The sequence below is a fragment of the Bos mutus genome, chromosome 16 (assembly GCF_027580195.1).
Source record: "Bos mutus isolate GX-2022 chromosome 16, NWIPB_WYAK_1.1, whole genome shotgun sequence".
Lineage (NCBI taxonomy): Eukaryota > Metazoa > Chordata > Mammalia > Artiodactyla > Bovidae > Bos > Bos mutus.
Genome location: NC_091632.1, coordinates 55,289,481 through 55,309,261, shown reverse-complemented (window position 1 = coordinate 55,309,261; position 19,781 = coordinate 55,289,481). Strand labels below are relative to the sequence as shown.

Sequence of the window (19,781 nt, the reverse complement as noted above, 5' to 3'; positions counted from 1 at the left end):
CGTCCACTCGCAGTCCTCCGGCGTCTGCGCCGGCACGGAAACGGAAGTGACGGCAAAGGCAAGACGGAGAGGTCATTCGCAGGCACAGGGTGGAGTGTTTACTTCCGCCGGCCTAGTCCTGGAGTAGAGCTAAGTGGCACGTGGGGTGTGCCCTGTATGGAGTTCGTCGACAATGTAACGATCCTGGGCGACCCTGGGACAGGCCTTAGAGGGTGAGAATGTGGGTCCCGGGGGCGGGAATTCCCTCTCGGCTGACGCTTTCAGCGTTTACCCGCGCTGGGCGATTTTGCGTTTTGAATTCCGGAGTGGCGAGGTGGAAGGACGTCCCGGCAGAGAACTGTCGTGGCTTGTATGACTTTCATACGCAACTGAAGCCCGATGTGGAATTTGGGAAATTGTCTTCGCGCCTGTACAAGTCCCGTTCCGAGACCAAGCGGTACGTAACCAGTCCGAGAGTGGCTGAGACCGTGGTGCGCATGCTGCGGGGAAAACGAAAAGCTGGCCAGCTAATCCTGGAGTGCAATCCAGGTGAGTCCCTCGCGGACTGCATTTTCACGTCTGCGTACTGTCAGAAACATGACCCCTTCGTTTAAGGAACTTTTATGGTCTGTGTTAATCCTGACTTCCCATATTTCTGTATCAATTTGCACTTTACAAAATGTTTTGATAAAACATGCTCTTAGATTTCACTATCTTCCCAAAAGAACTTTTCATCTCTTTAGTGCATTTTCCATAGACCGTAGCAGGATGCTGGGAACACAAGATTTATAGACTTACTGAAGAATAATTTTTTTTAAAGCACCATTTCCTATCACGAGCAGTCAAGTTCTGTTTGAAGTGAAGTGGAGTGAAGTTGCTCAGTCGTGTCCGACTCTTTGCGACCCCATGGACTGTAGCCCACCAGGCTCTTCCATCCATGGATTTTCCCGGCAAGAATACTGGAGTGGGTTGCCAGTTCCTTCTCAAGTTCTGTTTAGGTTTCGCAGTACCTTTGCTATTAAAATATCCGGATAGCCAATAGTAACTGGTAAGCTAGAGGCAAGCTTTTTTGTTTGTTTTTTTTCTTGAGAGGTAGTGGAACATTGTAATTAAGAGCGCAGGTTTTTCACTCTTTGACGGAATGCTTTCAGAGCCATGCAGCACCACGTACCGGTTTTGATGTTGGAGTAAAGTGACTGTCTAATCCCCGATTTCTTTATATGTAAATAAGGAGTGTAATATCTACATTGGGGATGTTGTGAGAATTAAAATTAGATCATACAGGTAAAACATCTAATTTCTTTGATATTGAAAAAGATTATGGTGTTTCTTTTGCAAATGAACTTTTCGTTCTTTTAATGTGCTAGGTCCTGGAGTGCTCACCCGAGCATTGCTTGAAAGTGGTGCCAGAGTGATTGCCCTTGAAAGTGACAAAAATTTTATTCCAGAATTGAAGGTATATTTTTGTTTTTAAAAATAATTTATTGTTCAGTCAGCTACATTCCAGTGTTTTAGGGAAGTAAAATTAAGCACACAGATTATTTTTAAAGAATCACTCTTACAGGCTATGCCATGAATATCTCCTTACTCTCAATGGATAGAACAGAGTAAGTATCAATGATTGCTGAATGACTGAAAGATAGGATTCAAACTTTTTTTTCCTAATTCTAGCTCTGCTACATGTGGGTGACTTTGAACAAAATGTATAACTGGTGTCTCTAGGCTTGTTTCCTCATCACTAGTGGACTATCCTGTGCCTCTTCTTTCTTAGAAGGGGCTTGGAAGGGAGCTTAGAATCTAGTTGCTAGTATTAGGTTAATGGGACTATGCTAACCCTGGACTTCAGGACTTAAGGACTCAGAGGCTGGAGAAGTTTGATGTATTCTTATAAAACTCCGTGGAGTAAAGGTATTATCCAAATGGATTTTTTAGTGAATTCAGCTTCATGTATGGCTGATAAGTTCAGTAAACAGTAAAGTGGAAATTCCTGGCCTCATTGCCAGCCTTTTTTTCTTTTTTTCTTTCCTTTCTTTCCTTCTTTTATAAATCATTTGGTTCAATTCAGGAAAATAAAACCATACAACACATTAGATGGTTGTTTTTCTACAACTGAAAAAAACCAAGATTATAATCAGGTTATGTAATTGATGTTTAATCTGCTGAAAGTCCAAAAACATGACAAGAAAAAGGACACACAAAATTGTTCAGAGATTCAAGATCTTGAATGTGATTAAGTAAACAAAGCCATCTGTAATTTCAACCTGGAAATTAAAAACAAGATAGCTTTTATTTTGGTATTTAGAAGGGTGCCTACTTTTGAAGATTACTCTACATGTTCAGAGTTTTTCCAAGAGAATGCACTGGTCATAGTAAGCACCCTCTTCCGACAACACAAGACAAATCTCTACACATGGACATTACCAGATGGTCAATGCTAAAATCAGATTAATTATATTCTTTTCAGCCAAAGATGGAGAAGCTGTATACAGTCAGCAAGAATAAGACCGGGAGCTGACTGTGGCTCAGATCATCAATTCCTTATTGCAATATTCAAACTTAAATTGAAGAAAGTAGGTGAAATCACTAGACCATGCAGGTATGAACTAAATCAAATCCCTTATGATTATACAGTGGAAGTGACAGATTCAAGGGATTAGATCTGATAGACAGAGTACCTGAAGAACTATGAACGGAGGCATGACATTGTATAGGAGGCAATGATCAAGACCATCCCCAAGAAAAAGAAATGCAAAAAGGCAAAATGGCTGTCTGAGGAGGCCTTTCAAATAGCTGAGAAAAGAAGAGAAGCTAAAGGCAAAGGAGAAAAGGAAAGATGTACCCATTTGAATCACTGAAGTGAACTGAACTACAGATGGCATTAACATGTCCTGTTTACAGTTTGTTATCCTGTAACACAATGGTTTTCTATAAGGTCAAAGTAACAGTCTCAAAACAATTGAATCAATGAAAAAAGGATAATTAGGGTCTGGAGACTTCCTCACACACAGTATTTCTTGAGAGAATGTAAGACTACCCTTGAAAATATTTCTGAAACTGTAAATAGAAGTGCAAAATTGAAACGTCTTAAGTCTCCATTCCCTCTTCCCCTTAGCAGTAGCTTGAGCCCAGCCTTTAACTCATTATAAAGTGCAGCCAAAAATGGAAAAACTCTATACAGTCAGCAAAAACAAGACCAGGAGTTGACTATGGTTCAGATCATGAACTCCTTATTGCCAAATTCAGACTTAATTGAAGAAAGTAGGGAAAATCACTAGACCATTCAGATATGACCTAAATCAGATCACTTACGACTATGCAGTGGAAGTGACAAATAGATTCAAGGGATTAGATCTGATAGAGTGCCTGAAGAACTATGGATGGAGGTTCGTGACATTGTACAGGAGGCAGTGATCAAGACTATCCCCAAGAAAAAGAAATGTAAAAAGGCAAAATGGTGGTCTCAGGAGGCCTTACAAATAGCTGAGAAAAGAAGAGAAGTGAAGGCAAAGGAGAAAAGGAAAGTTATACCCATTTGGATGCAGAGTTCCCAAAGAATAGCAAGGAGAGAGAAGAAAGGCTTCCTAAATGATCAGTGCAAAGAAATAGAGGAAAACAATAGAATGGGAAAGACTAGAGATCTTTTCAAGAAAATTCGAGATACCAAGGGAACATTTCATGCAAAGATGGTCACAATACAGGACAGAAATGGTATGGACCTAACAGAAGCAGAGGATATTAAGAAGAGGTGGCAAGAGTACACAGAACTACAAAAAAGATCTTCATGACCCAGATAACCACATTGGTGTGATCACTCACCTAGAGCCAGACATCCTAGAATGCAAAGTCAAGTGGGCCTTAGGAAGCATCACTACGAACAAAACTAGTGGAGGTGATGGAATTCCAGTTGAGCTATTTCAAATCCTGAAAGATGATGCTGTGAAAGTGCTGCACTCAATATGCCAGCAAATTTGGAAAACAAACAGCAGTGGCCACAGGACTGGAAAAGGTCAGTTTTCATTCCAATCCCAAAGGCAATGTGAAAGAATGCTCAAACTACTTCAACAATTGGACTCATCTCAATGGCACCCCACTCCAGTACTCTTGCCTGGAAAATCCCATGGATGGAGGAGCCTGGTAGGCTGCAGTCCATGGGGTCGCTAGGAGTCAGACACGACTGAGCGACTTCACTTTGAGTTTTCACTTTCATGCATTGGAGGAGGAAATGGCAACCCACTCCAGTGTTCTTGCCTGGAGAATCCCAGGGACGGGGGAGTCTGATGGGCTGCTGTCTCTGGGGTTGCACAGAGTCAGACACGACTGAAGCGACTTAGCAGCAGCAGCAGCACATGATAGTAAAGTAGTGCTCAAACTTTGGCCACCTTATGCGAAGAGTTGACTCATTGGAAAAGACTCTGATGCTGGGAGGGATTGGGGGCAGGAGGAGAAGGGGACGACAGAGGATGAGATGGCTGGATGGCATCACTGACTCGATGGACGTGAGTCTGGGTGAACTCCGGGAGTTGGTGATGGACAGGGAGGCCTGGCATGCTGCGATTCATGGGGTCGCAAAGAGTCGGACACGACTGAGCGACTGAACTGAACTGAACAGTGCTCAAAATCTCCAAGCCAGCCTTCAACAGTATGTGAATCATGAAATTCCAGATGTTCAAGCTGGATTTAGAAAAGGCAGAGAAACCAGAGTTCAAATTGCCAGCATCCGTTGGATCATCAAAAAAGCAAGAGGGTTCCAGAAAAACATCTATTGCTGCTTTATTGACTAAGAAAAGCCTTTGACTGTGTGGATCACAACAAATTGTGGAAAATTCTTAAAGAGATGTGAATTCCAGATCACCTGACCTGCCTCTTGGGAAATCTGTATGCAGGTCAGGAAGCAACAGTTAGAACTGGACATGGAACAACAGACTGGTTCCAAATTGGGAATGAAGTACATCAAGGCTGTATATTGTCACTCTGCTTATTTAACTTCTAGGCAGTGTCCATCATGAGAAACATTGGGCTGGAAGAAGCACAAGCTGAAGTTAAGTTTACTGGGAGAAATATCAGTAACCTCAGATATGCAGATGACACCACCCTTATGGCAGAAAGTGAAGAATTAAAGAGTCCCTTGATGAAAGTGAAAAAGGAGCGTGAAAAAGTTGGCTTAAAACTTAACATTCAGAAAACTAAGATCATTACATCTGGTCCCATCATTTCATGGCAAATAGATGGGAAAACAGTGACAGACTATCTTTTTGAGCTCCAAAATCACTGCAGATGATGACTGCAGCCGAGAAATTAAAAGATGCTCTGTTGATGGACAGGGAGGCCTGGTGTGCTGCAGTCCATGGGGTCGCAAAGAGTTGGACACGACTGAGTGACTGAATTGAACTGAACTGAAAGTGAAGAGCCATTCAAAGTTTCGAGTGAATTCATATATATGTGCCAGAATAAAAGAGAAGTAATTAAATAGAACCTTTGCAACCCTAAATCAGAGCCTTAAGTGGTGCTCTTAGCAAGCAGTGCTTCTAGCCACCTAAAGGCTCTCAGTTGTACTAAAAACTAAAAGGATTTTCAAGGTTAATGCTTGACTCAGCATGTTTACCTAAATTTCAAATCCTTCTCTCCCCTAGTCCACTCCCCTGATAAAATTCTCAGATTCCACATTAATAGTGTTTCAAACAGGAACAATTTGTTTTCCTCTTTGGATGTGCTAGAGATACACATGTTGTAAATTGTGTTCTATAATGATAAATCATCACAACTTGTGTAAATCAACTACTCTTTAATTTTGTTTTTATTTAAATAGATGGAGTTATATCTCATTTGAATTGTGAAGACTATTGTTGAAGAAATAGCTATGTGTATTCAGTAGAAGAGACATCATCTTTTGTGGTGGTTATTCAGTCGCTCAGGTGTGTCCACTCTTGGCGACCCCTGGACTGCAGCACACCAGGCTCCTCTGTCCTTCACTATCTCCCAGAGTTTGATCAAACTGTTTTCCATTGAGTCAGTGATGTCATCCAACCATCTCATCCTCTTGTCTCCCCCTTCTCTTGCCCTCAGTCTTTCCCAGCATCAGGGTCTTTTCCACTGAGTCAGCTCTTCACAACAGGTGGCCAAAGTATTGCAGCTTCAGCTTCAACATCAGTCCTTACAGTGAATATTCAGGGTTGATTTTGTTTAGGATTGACTGGTTTGATCTCCTTGCTGTCCAGGGGACTCAAGAGTCTTCTTCAGTACCACAATTCGAAAGCATCTATTCTTCGGTGCTCAGCCTTCTTTACGGGCCAATTCTCGTATCCATATATGACTACAGCAAAAACGATAGCTTTAACTAGACAGATTTTGTCAGCAAAGTGATGCTCTGCTTTTTAATATGTTATCTGGGTTGGTCATAGCTTTTCTTCCAAGGAGCAGTTGTCTTTTATGGATGCAATCATGGTCCACGGTGATTTTGGAGCCCAAGAAAATAAAGTCTGCCACTGTTTCCATTGTTTCCCCATCTCTTTGCCATGAAGTGATGGGACTGGATGCACTCTGCTCTCTCACTTTCATCAAGAGGCTCTTCAGTTCCTCTTTACTATCTGCCATAAGGGTGGTGTCATCTGCATATCTGAGGTTATTAATATTTCTCCCAGCAGTCTTGATTCCAGCTTGCACTTCATCCATACCAGCGTTTTGCATGATACACTCTGCATCGAAGTTAAATAAGCAGGGTGACAATATACAGCCTTGAAGTACTCCTTTCCCAATTTGGAAACAGTCTGTTGTTCCATGTCCGCTTCTAATTGTTGCTTCCTGACCTGCATACAGATTTCTCAAGAGGCAGGCCAGGTGGTCTGGTAGTCCCATCTCTTTAAGAATTTTCCACATTTTGTTGTGATCCACACAGTCAAAAGGGTTTAGTGTAGTCAGTGAAGCAGAGTAGATGTTTTTCTGGAATATCCTTGCTTTTTCTATGATTCAACGAATCCTGGCAATTTGATCTCTGGTTCCTCTGCCTTTTCTAAATCCAGCTTGAACGTCTGGAAATTCTCAGTTCACATACTGTTGAAGCCTCGATTGAAGGATTTTGAGCATTACCTTGCTAGAATGTGAGATGAGTGCAGTTGTGTGGTAGTTTGAACATTCTTTGGCGTTGCCCTTCTTTGGGATTGGAATGAAAACTGACCTTTTCCAGTCCTGTGGCCACTGCTGAGTTTTCCAAATTTGCTGGCATATTGAGTGCAGCACTTTTAACAGCATCATCTTGTAGGATTTGAAATAACTCAGCTGAAATTCCATCACCTCCACTTGGTTTGTTTATAGTTATGCTTCCAAAGGCACACTTCCTAAGGCTTTTGTGGTAAACTGTGTCTTAGTTCATTTATGTCTTCAACCTGTACTTCAGTATCCAGGTCTACAACTTCCTACCTGCATCTCCACTTAAGTCACGTTATAGGTGTCTCAAAATTATCATGACCAAAATGTATTGTTTCCACTCCCAGCTCTGTGCCTTTTTCTATCACTAGTTTTTTTTAAGGGTCCTCTTGAAAGTAATCATTAAATGCTAAATTTAGAAATAGAGTCATATTTATAGGTTGAATTCAAACAGTTAAGAAAGCTTAGTTTTTTCTTTTAACTCATAACTTTAAATTGAAGATTCACTGAAACCTTGTAAATACCTGTAGAATTTTTTGTGCATGAGAACCTCAGTGTGCACATCAAAATGTTGCTTTCTTCTGTTTGATTTTTAGTAACTTCGAATTAAGTTTGTAGAGTCAGTAGCTAGTACTTCCTCTCACTAGTAAGTTCTCAAGCACTGCCAGGTGAAAAACGTATGGGCAGTAAAAAGATTGAGGTATATTTTTTGTCTTCTAGCAGGCAAGGAGCTTTCCTTCTGTTGCTGGCTCTGACTTTAGGAAAAGTAAAGGAAAAATTAAGAAGAAGCTAGAGAGTGACCTACAGAATGGGCCATGTTTGTTTGGTAAAGGACTTACTAAACTGTTCTGGGAAAAAATGGAATACTCTCTTGAATCTGTCTAGAAATATTCTCTTGGATCTATCTGTCTTTCACTTTAATATTTTTATTGTTATTTTCTGTTATAAAACATCTTCCCATTTTTAAACACTAAAATTTCTAAACAAGTTCTCTCTTTCTCTCTCTAGTCCTTAGGAAACAGTGTGAATGGAAGACTAGAAGTGATCTATTGTGACTTCTTTAAACTGGACCCTAGAAATCATGGCATGGTGACCCCTCCCGTTATGACTTCAGATATGCTTTTTCAGTATTTGGGAGTGAAAGCACATCCTTGGAAAAAAGGTGATTTTTGTCTTTCAGTAGAGAAGTAGCTTAGAGTTTGTCAGTTTTTCTTTAGCAGTATACCAGGTTTGTTAAGATTTGTGTAAATATTTACATAGTATAGTTTATGGGCAGTTGCTCTTAAATTGATTATGGCTTTTCCGTCACCTAGATTCAATCAGAGCAATTTTGTAGGGGCTAAGTTCTAGATCATGGAATGATGCTAAGGCTTAGTTTTCATTGAAGTAACTTTAAAACAATATAGTTTGTTAACCTAATTTGACTCAGTAAAGTATACTCATAGGAAAAAAATGTTAAGAATTTATTTAAATACTTTTGCTTGTATCCTTAACAGGTTTCCCTTTAAAAGTAGTTGGGATCTTACCAGCTAAAACTGAGAGAAACACACTTTGGAAAATTTTACATGACCTGTATTCCTGTTCTTCTGTTTATAAATATGGACGAGCAGAACTAAATTTGTTTATTTCTGAAAAGGAATGCCGGGTAGGTTGTTACAAGTACCTGATTAGGTTTTTGTTTTGAAAGAGTACTGTGATTTTTATCAGATTAGTCTTAATCTGCGTGATTTTAATTTGGGCGCATGACATTTAAGAGTACCGAGGTTATTTTTAAATTTCTGTAGAGCGCTCCTTAGGTTTTATTTTTAAAAGGTTTTTGTGTGATAAAACATACGTAACTAAAGTTCGCCATTGTAGCTATTTTGAAGTGTACAGTTGCACTGCAGTGAGTGCACTCACCTTGTGGCACAGCTCTTACCAGCATCTGTCTCTTCACAGAGCTTCTTCATCATTCCATTCTAAAGCTGTGCACCCACTAAGCAGCTAATTCCCCTTCCCCCATCTCCTGGACCCCTAGTAACCGTATTTTCTGCCTCTATGAATTTGACTAGTCTGTGTTCCTCATGTAAATGGAATCGTACAGTATTCCACTTTGTGTCTGGCTTATTTCACTTACTGTTCTGTCTTTTTAGGGTTCATCCAAATTGTAGCACATGTCAGAATGTCATTCCTTGTTAAGGCTGAATAATAACTCTGTTGCATATTTACACCACCCCACCATCTTTCGTTTATCCATTTTTATCAATGGATATAAGTGACATGTAGCACTGTGTAAGTTTAAGGTATATAGTGTAATGTTTTGACTTATATACATAATGAAGTGATTGTCATAAGTCTTCTAAGCATCATCTCATACAGATAGAAATTAAAAAAAAAATACTTTTCCTTGTGAAGAGAACTCTTGGGATGTATGAATTTGTTTCTTGAAGTATAATTGATCTAAACACTACGTTAGTTCCTGATATATATAACATGGTGATTTAAAATGTCTATGTATTAGAAAATGATCACCGTGGTAAGTCTAGTTAGCATCTGTCATCACACAGAGATGCAGTATCATTGACTATATTTCCCAGGCTGTACCTTTCATCCCTCTGATAAATTTATTTTGTAACTGAGAGCATGTGCCTGCTAATTTCTTTTTCCTATTTCATTTATTCCCACACCCCCTCACCTCTGGCAACCTTCTGTTCTATCTGTAATTCTGTTTCTGTTTTATGTTTGTTATTTGTTTTTTAGATTTCACATATGAATAAAATTATACAGTATTTGTCTTTCTCTGTCTGACTTATTTGATATAGCTTAATACTCTGTAGATCCATCCTTTGTTGTCAAAAATGGCAAGAGATCATTCTTTTTTAGTGCTGAGTTATATTTTGTGTGTCTGTGTAATGTATATGTATGTGTCTATATATATATATATACACACACACGTATTTTTAAAGAACATATCCATCTTTATCCGTCTTCTTTACCCATTGAACTATCAGTGGGCACTTAGATTATATTTCTTTCTTGGCTGTTGTGAATGATGCTGTAGTGAACATATAGTTGTAGATTTTTATTCTCTGAAAGCTGAGGGCCTCCTAAAGTCCTTGAAAGTTATGTTTCTTTGCTGCTCAGAATGCTTCATGTTATTCATGTTTTAATCTAAGATAACTGGAAATGCTTATTTGTTTAAGAGCTACAGATTGGGATGGGGGTTGTGGGGGACCAGGGTCCAGAGATGAAAAGATGATTTGCTCACCCAGATCCAAATAGTAAGTAAATGGTGACTGTCCCTGGAAAGAGAAGAACTTCCCAGATGGCTCAGTGGTAAAGAATCCACCTGCCAATGCAAGAGCCACAGGAGACTCGAATTCAATCCCTGGGTCAGGAACATCCCCTGGAGTAGGAAATGTCAGCCCACTCCAGTGTTCTTACCAGGGTAATTCCATGCACAGTGGAGCATGGTGGACTACATTCAGTCTATATGTAGCCCATCAGGCTCACATGTTAAATGTACACGATGATATATTTCAGTATGAAAGTTTAAGGAGACTTTTACTTGAAATGGTTAAGATTTTGCATTTAATTCTCATTTTCTTTCATTTCTAGATGCTATTAAGATATTATTACCGTTTCTAGATGCTATTAAGATCTGACAGTTGATTTTGGTGTATTTTCCTTTTACTAGAAACTAACGGCAAATCCCCAAACTCCAGCCTTGTATCAGTCATTAAGTGTGCTCGGTCAAACAGCTTGTGGGATCAAGGTCGTGTGTACGGTGAGTAAAATCCTAAATTTCAACAAAGAGGTTCATTGTTTTTCAAAGAGGCTGCATTTCTGTAAATGAAGAAAAATTAAATTTCTTTTTTCCCAAGTATTTAAGATAATAGAGCACTGTGGCGATGTTTTGTGTCACAAATACGTATTTCATTGTAAAAGTGTTTATTCTTTTACAGTGGAGAGTTTACCTTTTTTTAAAATTTGATAGCTAATAGTCAATTACAAAATTTTTTTCCCTTCTATCTAAACATTTTTCTTGTTTTTAATGGCTATTTAATATCTCATTATAGAGCATTCTCCTTTTTAGTTTATTTCCTTAGGCAAGATCAGAGCTATCTAATAGAAACATAATACAAGCCACATGTGTAATTTTACATTTTTAAACAGTAACGTTATAAAAAGTGAAAAAAGGTTATTGTATAATTTACATTCTTCTTTGCGTAGTAAAAATCCAGTGTATATTTTACACTTAAAACCAATTCAGACTGGACGCACTTTACGTGTTCAGGAGCTACATATGACTTGTGGCTACCCTTTCGTGTGTATGTGTGTGTCTGGCATTTTTAATAGAGGCCTAAAGTATAAGAAAAAAGTGATACATACCATTTCTTTCATAGCATAGTTTGCGCATTCTGTTTTTTATTGTGGTAGATTATCCATCAAGTTATTGTTAGGGATATGTCTGTGAATGTTCTACGAACCCTTGTTCTTCCAAAGATATATTTGTTTAATTTTAAAGTCGCGTACAGTGTTTCTCCATGGAGTCTCTTCATTGCTTCTGTCCAGGAACACCTTAAGATCTTCAATACGAGCTTGGTCGTTAGAATGTGATCTCATTTGATTTTAGCTTTTGTTCCAATTCTGGTTTTTCCCTCCAACACATCCCAGGTTCTTAGCTTGGATCACTCTGTACCTTGTCTTATTTCTACCGTGCTCTCATCCCTTTTCTGTATTCCCAGAAATCTTTTTCGCCTTTGACCTTCATGGCACTGACCCTGCTTTCTGCCCATACCAGTCTTGGTGCTATAGTTCTTGGTTTCCCTAGAATCCTCTCTTAACCCCACTGATCTCTTCTCATTCTGTTGGCTTTTCATCTCAGCTGTTCTCTCCTCCTGACTTTTGTTTAGTTGCTTCAAAGAGGCCCTCAGAGGACTTCAGCTTTCAGGATAGTTTTATTGTTTTTTGCAGTATTTATTTTCAAAAGCCCTATATTGACTTTTGCCATTTATTAACCTCCAGAAAGGACAAGTTATTCCAGACCCAGCATTTTAAACAGTTTTCCATTATATTAATGTGTCTCCTACCAGAGGGTCCATTGTTAAACCCAGTTCCCAAGGTCTTGTAGGTTTTCCTCTCCTGTGAGTTTGGTAAATAGAAATGAGGTCTCCTCTGTGCCCACTGCAGAGCCCTAAACTACTGTAGATAGACCAGGTGTGGGAGTGTGCTGTGCACTGCCTGCTGCTACTGCTATTGCTCTGCCTTCCTCCTCTCGGTAACATTCATGAAACTGCTGGGAACTGATGGGCAACAATTGCATTTTTCATTCTATGTCAGCAGCAGCTGCAATTAGTAATAAATTATCATTTTTGACAGTAGACTTTCAAACCTTACACCCAATATTATGTCTTAGTCTTTTAACTCTGTGTCAAATGCTGTTCTTTTGGAATTAAATGTGTGTATATGAAAGTGAAAATTGCTCAGTTGTGTCCAGCTCTTTGCAACCCCATGAAGCCCATCAGGCTCCTCTGTCCATGGAATTCTCCAGGCAAGAATGCTGAAGTGGGTTGCCATTTCCTTCTCCAGGGGGTTTTCCTGACCCAGGGATTGAACCCAGGTCTCCTGCATTGCAGGCTGATTCTCTACCATCTGAGCCACCAGGGAAGCCAAATATGTGTTTAATGTATGTACACATATTAAATAAATTCTTGTGTGTATATGGGTATATACACACACACATACACACACACACACACACACAAACACACACAATTTCTCAGTTGGGTCATCTTTTAAAATTGCTTCACATACAAAATTGTTTATACCAAAGTTAGATACAAAGAAGTAATGATTCTTTTAAAAATTGACATAGTTTGTCTCCTTACATGTCCCAGCATATTCATATCAGTGACTTTTCCACTAAAGTAGAACAGAAACATCCTCAGTATTGATCTATTAGCCCCTAAACTGATTGTGCCTATAATAGAGAAATGCTTGCTAACTTAAGAATGTATTTACATAATTATATTAAGGGCAGCCGTGTTTATCTAAGCAAGTAATAGAGTTACCAGTATTGGGATAGACCTTTGACCCTCCTTTTATCTAAAAAAAAGAGAAGAAAAATGTGTATGATTTAACTGTCGCATATTTTTCTTAAATTCGGTTAGACTTGGCTTTAATTTATTCTGCTGTATAGGCAAGACATTTTTTAAGGCGGTAATGATGTATGGCACTTTGTCCAAAAAGAAATGAAAGAAATGTGTTTTTTTAATTTATCTTCCCTCAAGGAGCCTTCCTCATTATTTGACACGTATGCTATAAAGGGAGAGCTGGAAAAGCAAAGGCATAGGGTAAGAATGAATGAATACCTTTTCCTTTCTTCCTCTGAATGTAACATACTTTGTTTTCTTTTGCATTACCTGGTATTCTGTATTTACTGAAATTTTAAATTTTAGAATATCTAGAACTTTAAAAAATATATCTTATTGCTTTTAATAAATATTCAAATTATTTTGGTAAAGAGTTGTATTTTTCAGCTATTTGTATAGTGAAAGTGAAGTCGCTCAGTCGAGTCTGACTCTTTGCGACCCCTTGGACTTGTAGCCCACCAGGCTCCTCCGTCCATGGGATTTTCCAGGCAAGAATACTGGAGTGGGGTGCCATTTCCTTCTCCAGGAGATCTTCCCGACCCAGGGATCGAACCCTGGTCTCCTGCATTGTAGACAGACGCTTTTATTTGCCAGCATAATAATAGGCTTAAACCCAGATTCTGTCTTCTCTTTTTAATTTTTGAAATGAAGATACATCTCAAATTTGGAAAATACGGTTATTTTAATAGTCATCTAATTTGATAAACTAAAAACAAGATTTTTTTTTCCCTTTATAAGGTGCCAAAGTGATGATGTTATAAAGTGATCCTCCATTTAGATTATATGGAGCTACTTATAATAATTTTTGGACTCAATTCAGAAGTTCCACTTTGGGATTAAATGCTAACGATGCCCTAATCTCAGTGTATTAGCTCAGTATGACGTTCCCAATCGCTTCCTACTTTGTTTTTTTCTCACTCTTGCCACTAAAGGAAAACAGGAAAATGTTCCATTTTTAAATAATCATGACTTCAGAGTAAGCAGCGATCGTTGTAGTTTTAGTGGTGTTCCCCTGTCTGTGAACATAATTTATGGAGCCTCACAAAACAGGGTGCATTTTGGCTTGGCACCGCTAAGTGTTTATCCATATGGCCTGAAAACGAGTAACGCCCTGCATTTAATGCACTTTCTCATTGGCTCGTTGACAGTGTCAAAAGGTACAATGTTGTTTTGGCTAACATAATTGTTCAGACTTTTAGAGATGAAGATGAAATAACCAAATGTTACATTTCATGAGAAATTTTTATTCAGGTATTTCACATGTGTCTTTGATGTTGGTGTGTTCATAATTGTTAAGAAGCACTTTTAGATATTTAACAGATTTTCTAAAGTTCATGATCTTCATTATCCACATGGTTTGAGGTTTCCACTTTTTTGAAGCCATGTTTTTGTGTTGTTCCTGGAAATTTTCTCTTAAGCTATTAAATATAAATAGCCATTCGTTGACATTGGGGAGGTTATTTTTTCTTCCTTATTTATCAAATGAACCAAAATCTGTAACTCCAGATCTATCTACAAGGTGCTTTTTAAAGTCACTTTCAAAAAACTTGGTAACAATGCTTTCAATTGTAACGTTATTCCCCTCCCTAGTTAATAATTGCTAAATATTTAAAAATTTTACTGCCTTGCTTTTTTATTCTTCAGCCTCAAGAATTCAAAAGCAGAAACCAAAGCTGATTGAGATTTTCTTTTTTGGCCATCTTGCCTTCCACAAATAGTATTTTTGTTTACATATGTGTATATATACATTTTTTTTTAATAAAGAAAGGGATTGTTGTATAGTAGCTGAGTCATGTCTTACTCTTTCGCGACTCCATGGACTGTGGCCTGCCAGGCTCCTCTGTCCATGGGATTTCCCAGGCAAGAATACTGGAGTGGGTTGCCATTTCCTTCTCTGGGCGATTTTCCAGACCAAGGGATCAAACCCATGTCTCCTGCTTGACAGGTGGATTCTTTACCACTGAGCCACCTGGGCAGCCTAAATAAGAGATTACTAGCTAATATGTGAGATTTCCTAAGAACTCAAGCATAAGGCTCCCTGTGCTCTGAGGAATTAATTTTAGGGGGGAGAAACAGCTTAACGTTACATCAAGTCATGTACAGTTTTTATTTTAATCTGTATAACACTATATACTAGAGCAGGTTGCAAACCTTTTGTGTAAAAGAGAGTACATGTTTTATGATTGCAGGCCACATACAGTCTATCACATGTCCTCTGTGGATTTGTTGGTATTGTTTGTTTTCTAAGAGTCCTTTATGTATGTAAAAACCATTTGTAGTTCCGTAGTATACAAAAACAGGCAGGCCATGCTTGCTAACCCTATATTTTTTAAAATGCAAATAAAAATTATAAGGCAATAATTTTTTTATGTTTAGTGTTTGCTGTTATGCCTCAAATACAGAAGAGACTCAGTATATATAAGTGTCACATTTAGGATTTCATTTTCCCCTGCTTACAAGTTAATAAGCTGTCACTCTTTCGTAGTGCTGGCCAGAGACACATAGCCCTGTGTCCCTTGGAAAAATGTGAATTGCTTGGTTGAGTGGTGTGCGTGCAGTGGGTTTGCCTTGCAGCTGAGGAACACAGAGCTGGGGGTGTCCATCCCTTTTATAGCAAACATTTTGTCCCGTATAGGGGCATTATCTCATCCCCCAGGAGAATAGCCCAGGTTAAGAGCAACTGGGGCCTTGTTTTATTGGCACATCCAAAAAGAAGCTCTAGAGACACTCAGGGTCTATGATGATTCTGTCTTCCAAAAGGTAAATTGAATGCATCAGTGAACAGTGTCTTTCACGGGCAATATTTTATGACTAATACATTTTATTTTCCTTTCTCTGCAGGAATCATTAGAACAAAACCTGTGTTTTGTTCAGTTGACTCCTCATAGAAATTTATTTACAGGAACCTTAACACCTTTTAACTATGATGTATTTTTTCACATGTTAAGACAATGTTTTATGAAACGCAATGCCAAGCTAATAGACCATTTACCGTAAGTAAGAATTATACAAGCAAATACAAAAGTAGCAACTTAATGTGAGAATTGTGCTTTCATGTTAAGAGCTTTGTTTTTATATCTTTTATGGCTTCGTTAACAGTGAGGGACCATGTTTTCACTCATCTATTAATATTGCTTCAAAATACTTCCTTTTTGCTGGTACATATTTTGAGGAAAATATATATTCCACACAATTTTCCAGTTAAGGAAATTAATTTTCCAGTTAATTTTCTTAATTTTCCAATTAAGCTCTCGTGAGCTTAATTTTTTCCCCCTTCTTTGAAAAAACAACTGGGGATGCCTAAAATTTGTTTTATCTTTGTCGAGATTAATCTACATGAAGACCTGGCTCCTTGCCACTGGCATTAGTGGTGGCATACCCACCGTCTGCATCTGGTCATTGCCTGTCCTCAGTGGTTCTGTTTCCTAACCAAAGTAGGCACAAATCATTATACCACCCAGGTCCTCCTACTGTGGGTCATACCCTGTATTTCTACCTAAAGCTTTTGAGACGCTATGAACTGCAAGGATTTTTATACCCGTCACCAGGATTCCATTCACAGTCAGAAAAGTATTGGAATATTTTCCTCCAAAACATTTTACTACAGTTGTTTACTTGTTATTGTCAGAGGTTCACTGGTGGTTTCTCACTAGACCAATACAGAATAAGGCAGTGCTTATTTATTTATTGGAGAAGGCAATGGCACCCCACTCCAGTACTCTTGCCTGGAAAATCCCATGGATGGAGGAGCCTGGTGGGCTGCAGTCCATGGGGTCACTAAGGGTCAGACACGACTGAGCGACTTCACTTTCACTTTTCACTTCCATGCATTGGAGAAGGAAATGGCAACCCACTCCAGTGTTCTTGCCTGGAGAATCCCAGGGACAGAGGAGCCTAGTGGGCTGCCATCTTTGGGGTCGCACAGAGTCGGACATGACTGAAACGACTTAGCAGCAGTAGCAGCAGTATTTATTTATAATTTATGTAATTATAAATTATAAGTTTATTATCTGCTTCTAATTTATTCACAGTAATAGTTAAACAAAAATGTGAAAAATTATTTCCTCTTTGAAAACAGACAGTAGTTTCTGCTGTTTGAATACTTACTGAACTTCTACCTAAACGTAAATGGAGTTAATTTTTTTGCAAAGAGAGTTAAAAGATGAAGCAGGTGGGCAGAAGAATTTTTTTGAAGGACAAATGTTAAACTAGTGTTTTGCTTAAGAATCAATTAGAACATGTTAAAGCCTAAATCTGCTCTTTTCATTGCAGCAAGCCATGAAACTTTAGGAATATAGACATAGTTAAAGCTATTTATGATATGCAGGCTCTTAAATTGAATAAGATTAATTTACATATATTGTTAGATGTTTAAAATTGGGGTTAGAAACCACCTCTATCAGCATTCACTGCCAGTTTTGTTATGAAAGATATTTAAGCAGATTTACTTTGTGTTTATTTTGCAGGTCATTGAGTCCAATTGATGCAGTGCATATATTGAAGCAAATAAAAAAAAAAAAGGATGTAAGAGTAGTAGATATGTACCCTAAAGACTTTCTGCGCCTTTTTGAAACCATAGAATGTTCGAAAGATGATACCTGTAAGTGGCTATATGATGAATTCATGGAGGATACACTCTCATAGTGAAGTGGACTGCTAAGACATTAACTGGAGCTGTCTACTATTTTGGAAATTATGACACAGATGAAAAAGAACTGAGTTTGAAAAGCTCACATCCTTTCAGAAGATAACTGTTCTTGTTTTGCACAACTAGGCAGATCATTTCTTCTGGACTGATAATGGTGTATTGGATAAAACAGTGGTTGCTATTTTATTCGAATGAAATGAAAACGTCTGTTAATTGAGGATTTAATCAAATTGGATTTGTTTTGTTTTAAATTCCTGTCTGTTGTAAGCACACTGGTAGTTATAGGGTATTACTAGGTGAAATTTAGTTTTAGAAATTCTTTTGGCCTTATATCGTACGCTGTATTTAAATTTTCCATTTTCGCTGTCGATTTTTATATCCTCCTGGGGGAGCAGAAGAGTACAGAAACGTGGAAAGTAAACTGATTTAATAGGTTTGTTTTACTTTTCAGTTTATTGAAATGTATTATCAAGTACTGTACAGTTATTTAAATTTTAATATGGTTTAAACTTTTTTAGAAATAAAAATATTTTAAGTAATAGGATTTTGTGACTTTTTGTTTCTATCTGTTCAAACATAAAACTGACCCTGACTTCTTCACTTTAAATTCTGTCTTGTGTAGTCAGTATACTTCAGTGAGTTAATCAGTCTGTTATTCAGAAGTTTCATGCATTTTTGTTCCGTCAAGAACATCTGAAGTTAAGACTTTTACAAAGAGTCAGACACGACTGAGCGACTGAACTTAACTGAAATGGAATTAAAAATATCTGTTTTCTTAGCTCTTTGAAGAAGCTTCTAGATTTTACCTGAGGCATATCTAATCTCCTCTGTTAGATTTCTTTGGTGTTATATATAATACTTCATAATACCTAAGACATATTATTAGTAACTCACTGTAAGGCACATTAGTAATAATATTTAGCAAAACCATTTCTTCCTGACTTTCCTGCTATTGTCCTTGGTTTACATTTCAGTCCAGCTAGAAACTCTGAGTCCTTTTTTCTCTTGTAATTCCTATCCTGCTATTACATAATCTGTCTGATCTTCATAATGTCTTTCAGTCTTCCTTCTCAGTCCTATGCCTTAAGTCTAAATTTCTCCTGAAACTTAGCTACTTCTCTCTCATTTTCATTACATCTTGTTTATTACTGCTATATTAATCTTTTTAAAACATTTGTTTCACCTTAGATTCTTCTAAGGCCTTGGTTTCCTAATGAGTAATAGTGGCGTTTATCAGGGTTATTATCAGGAGTGCTGGGGCTTCCCAGGTGGCAGGAGTGGTAAAGAACTGCCTGCCAATGCAGGAGGTGTAAGAGATGCGGGTTCAGGCCCTGGGTTGGGAACATGCCTGGAGAAGGGCATGGAACCCACTTCAGTATTCTTGCCTGGAGAATCCTGTGGACAGAGGCGCCTGGCAGGCTACAATCCATGGAGTCACAGAGTCAGACATGACTGAAGTGACTTAGCAGCAGCAGGAGTGGTAGTGGTAAATGTTGATATAATACAGAGTTTAAGAAAAGAAATTAATAATTATGTATTCATTAAAAAATAAAGTAATTAATGAAGCTTAATATGTGGGGATAGTTGCTCATGGTAACAGGTGCCCCAAGAATTTTGAATTAAAGTTAGCCTTGTTGCACAGTAAAAACACAGGGGAGTCAATAGTAACCAAAGCCTCTGGAGAGGTCAGTTAACTAAAAATTTACAAGCAATGTAATTATCAGTTAGGCCAGTTTCAAATAAGTGGTGGAGCCACAACCCTGATGGTGGGAGTGTGTGCTTTGTTGTAAACTTGGCTGTATAGGGGCAGAAAAAGAAGTTGAGGTGTAGGATGGGTCCCTGTAGTTCTTGGTTGATTTTTTTTAACATGCGACATTTAA

The 19,781-nt window shown here is 38.3% G+C and overlaps 1 protein-coding gene across 2 annotated transcripts; it reads left to right on the top strand.

The window, feature by feature from the left end:
- Positions 1-76: 76 nt before the first annotated feature.
- Positions 77-18,445, top strand: TFB2M (transcription factor B2, mitochondrial). Of its 2 annotated transcripts, XM_005893386.3 has the most exons (8): positions 77-528; positions 1,347-1,435; positions 8,128-8,281; positions 8,616-8,764; positions 10,796-10,885; positions 13,392-13,454; positions 16,095-16,246; positions 17,720-18,445. In XM_005893386.3, the coding sequence occupies exons 1-8, from the start codon at positions 219-221 to the stop codon at positions 17,895-17,897; spliced, it is 1,185 nt and encodes a 394-aa protein (XP_005893448.1). In that variant the 5' UTR covers positions 77-218; the 3' UTR covers positions 17,898-18,445. The 2 variants fall into 2 exon arrangements, with proteins under 2 accessions (XP_005893448.1, XP_070241478.1); XM_070385377.1 differs by lacking the exon at positions 13,392-13,454.
- Positions 18,446-19,781: the final 1,336 nt, after the last annotated feature.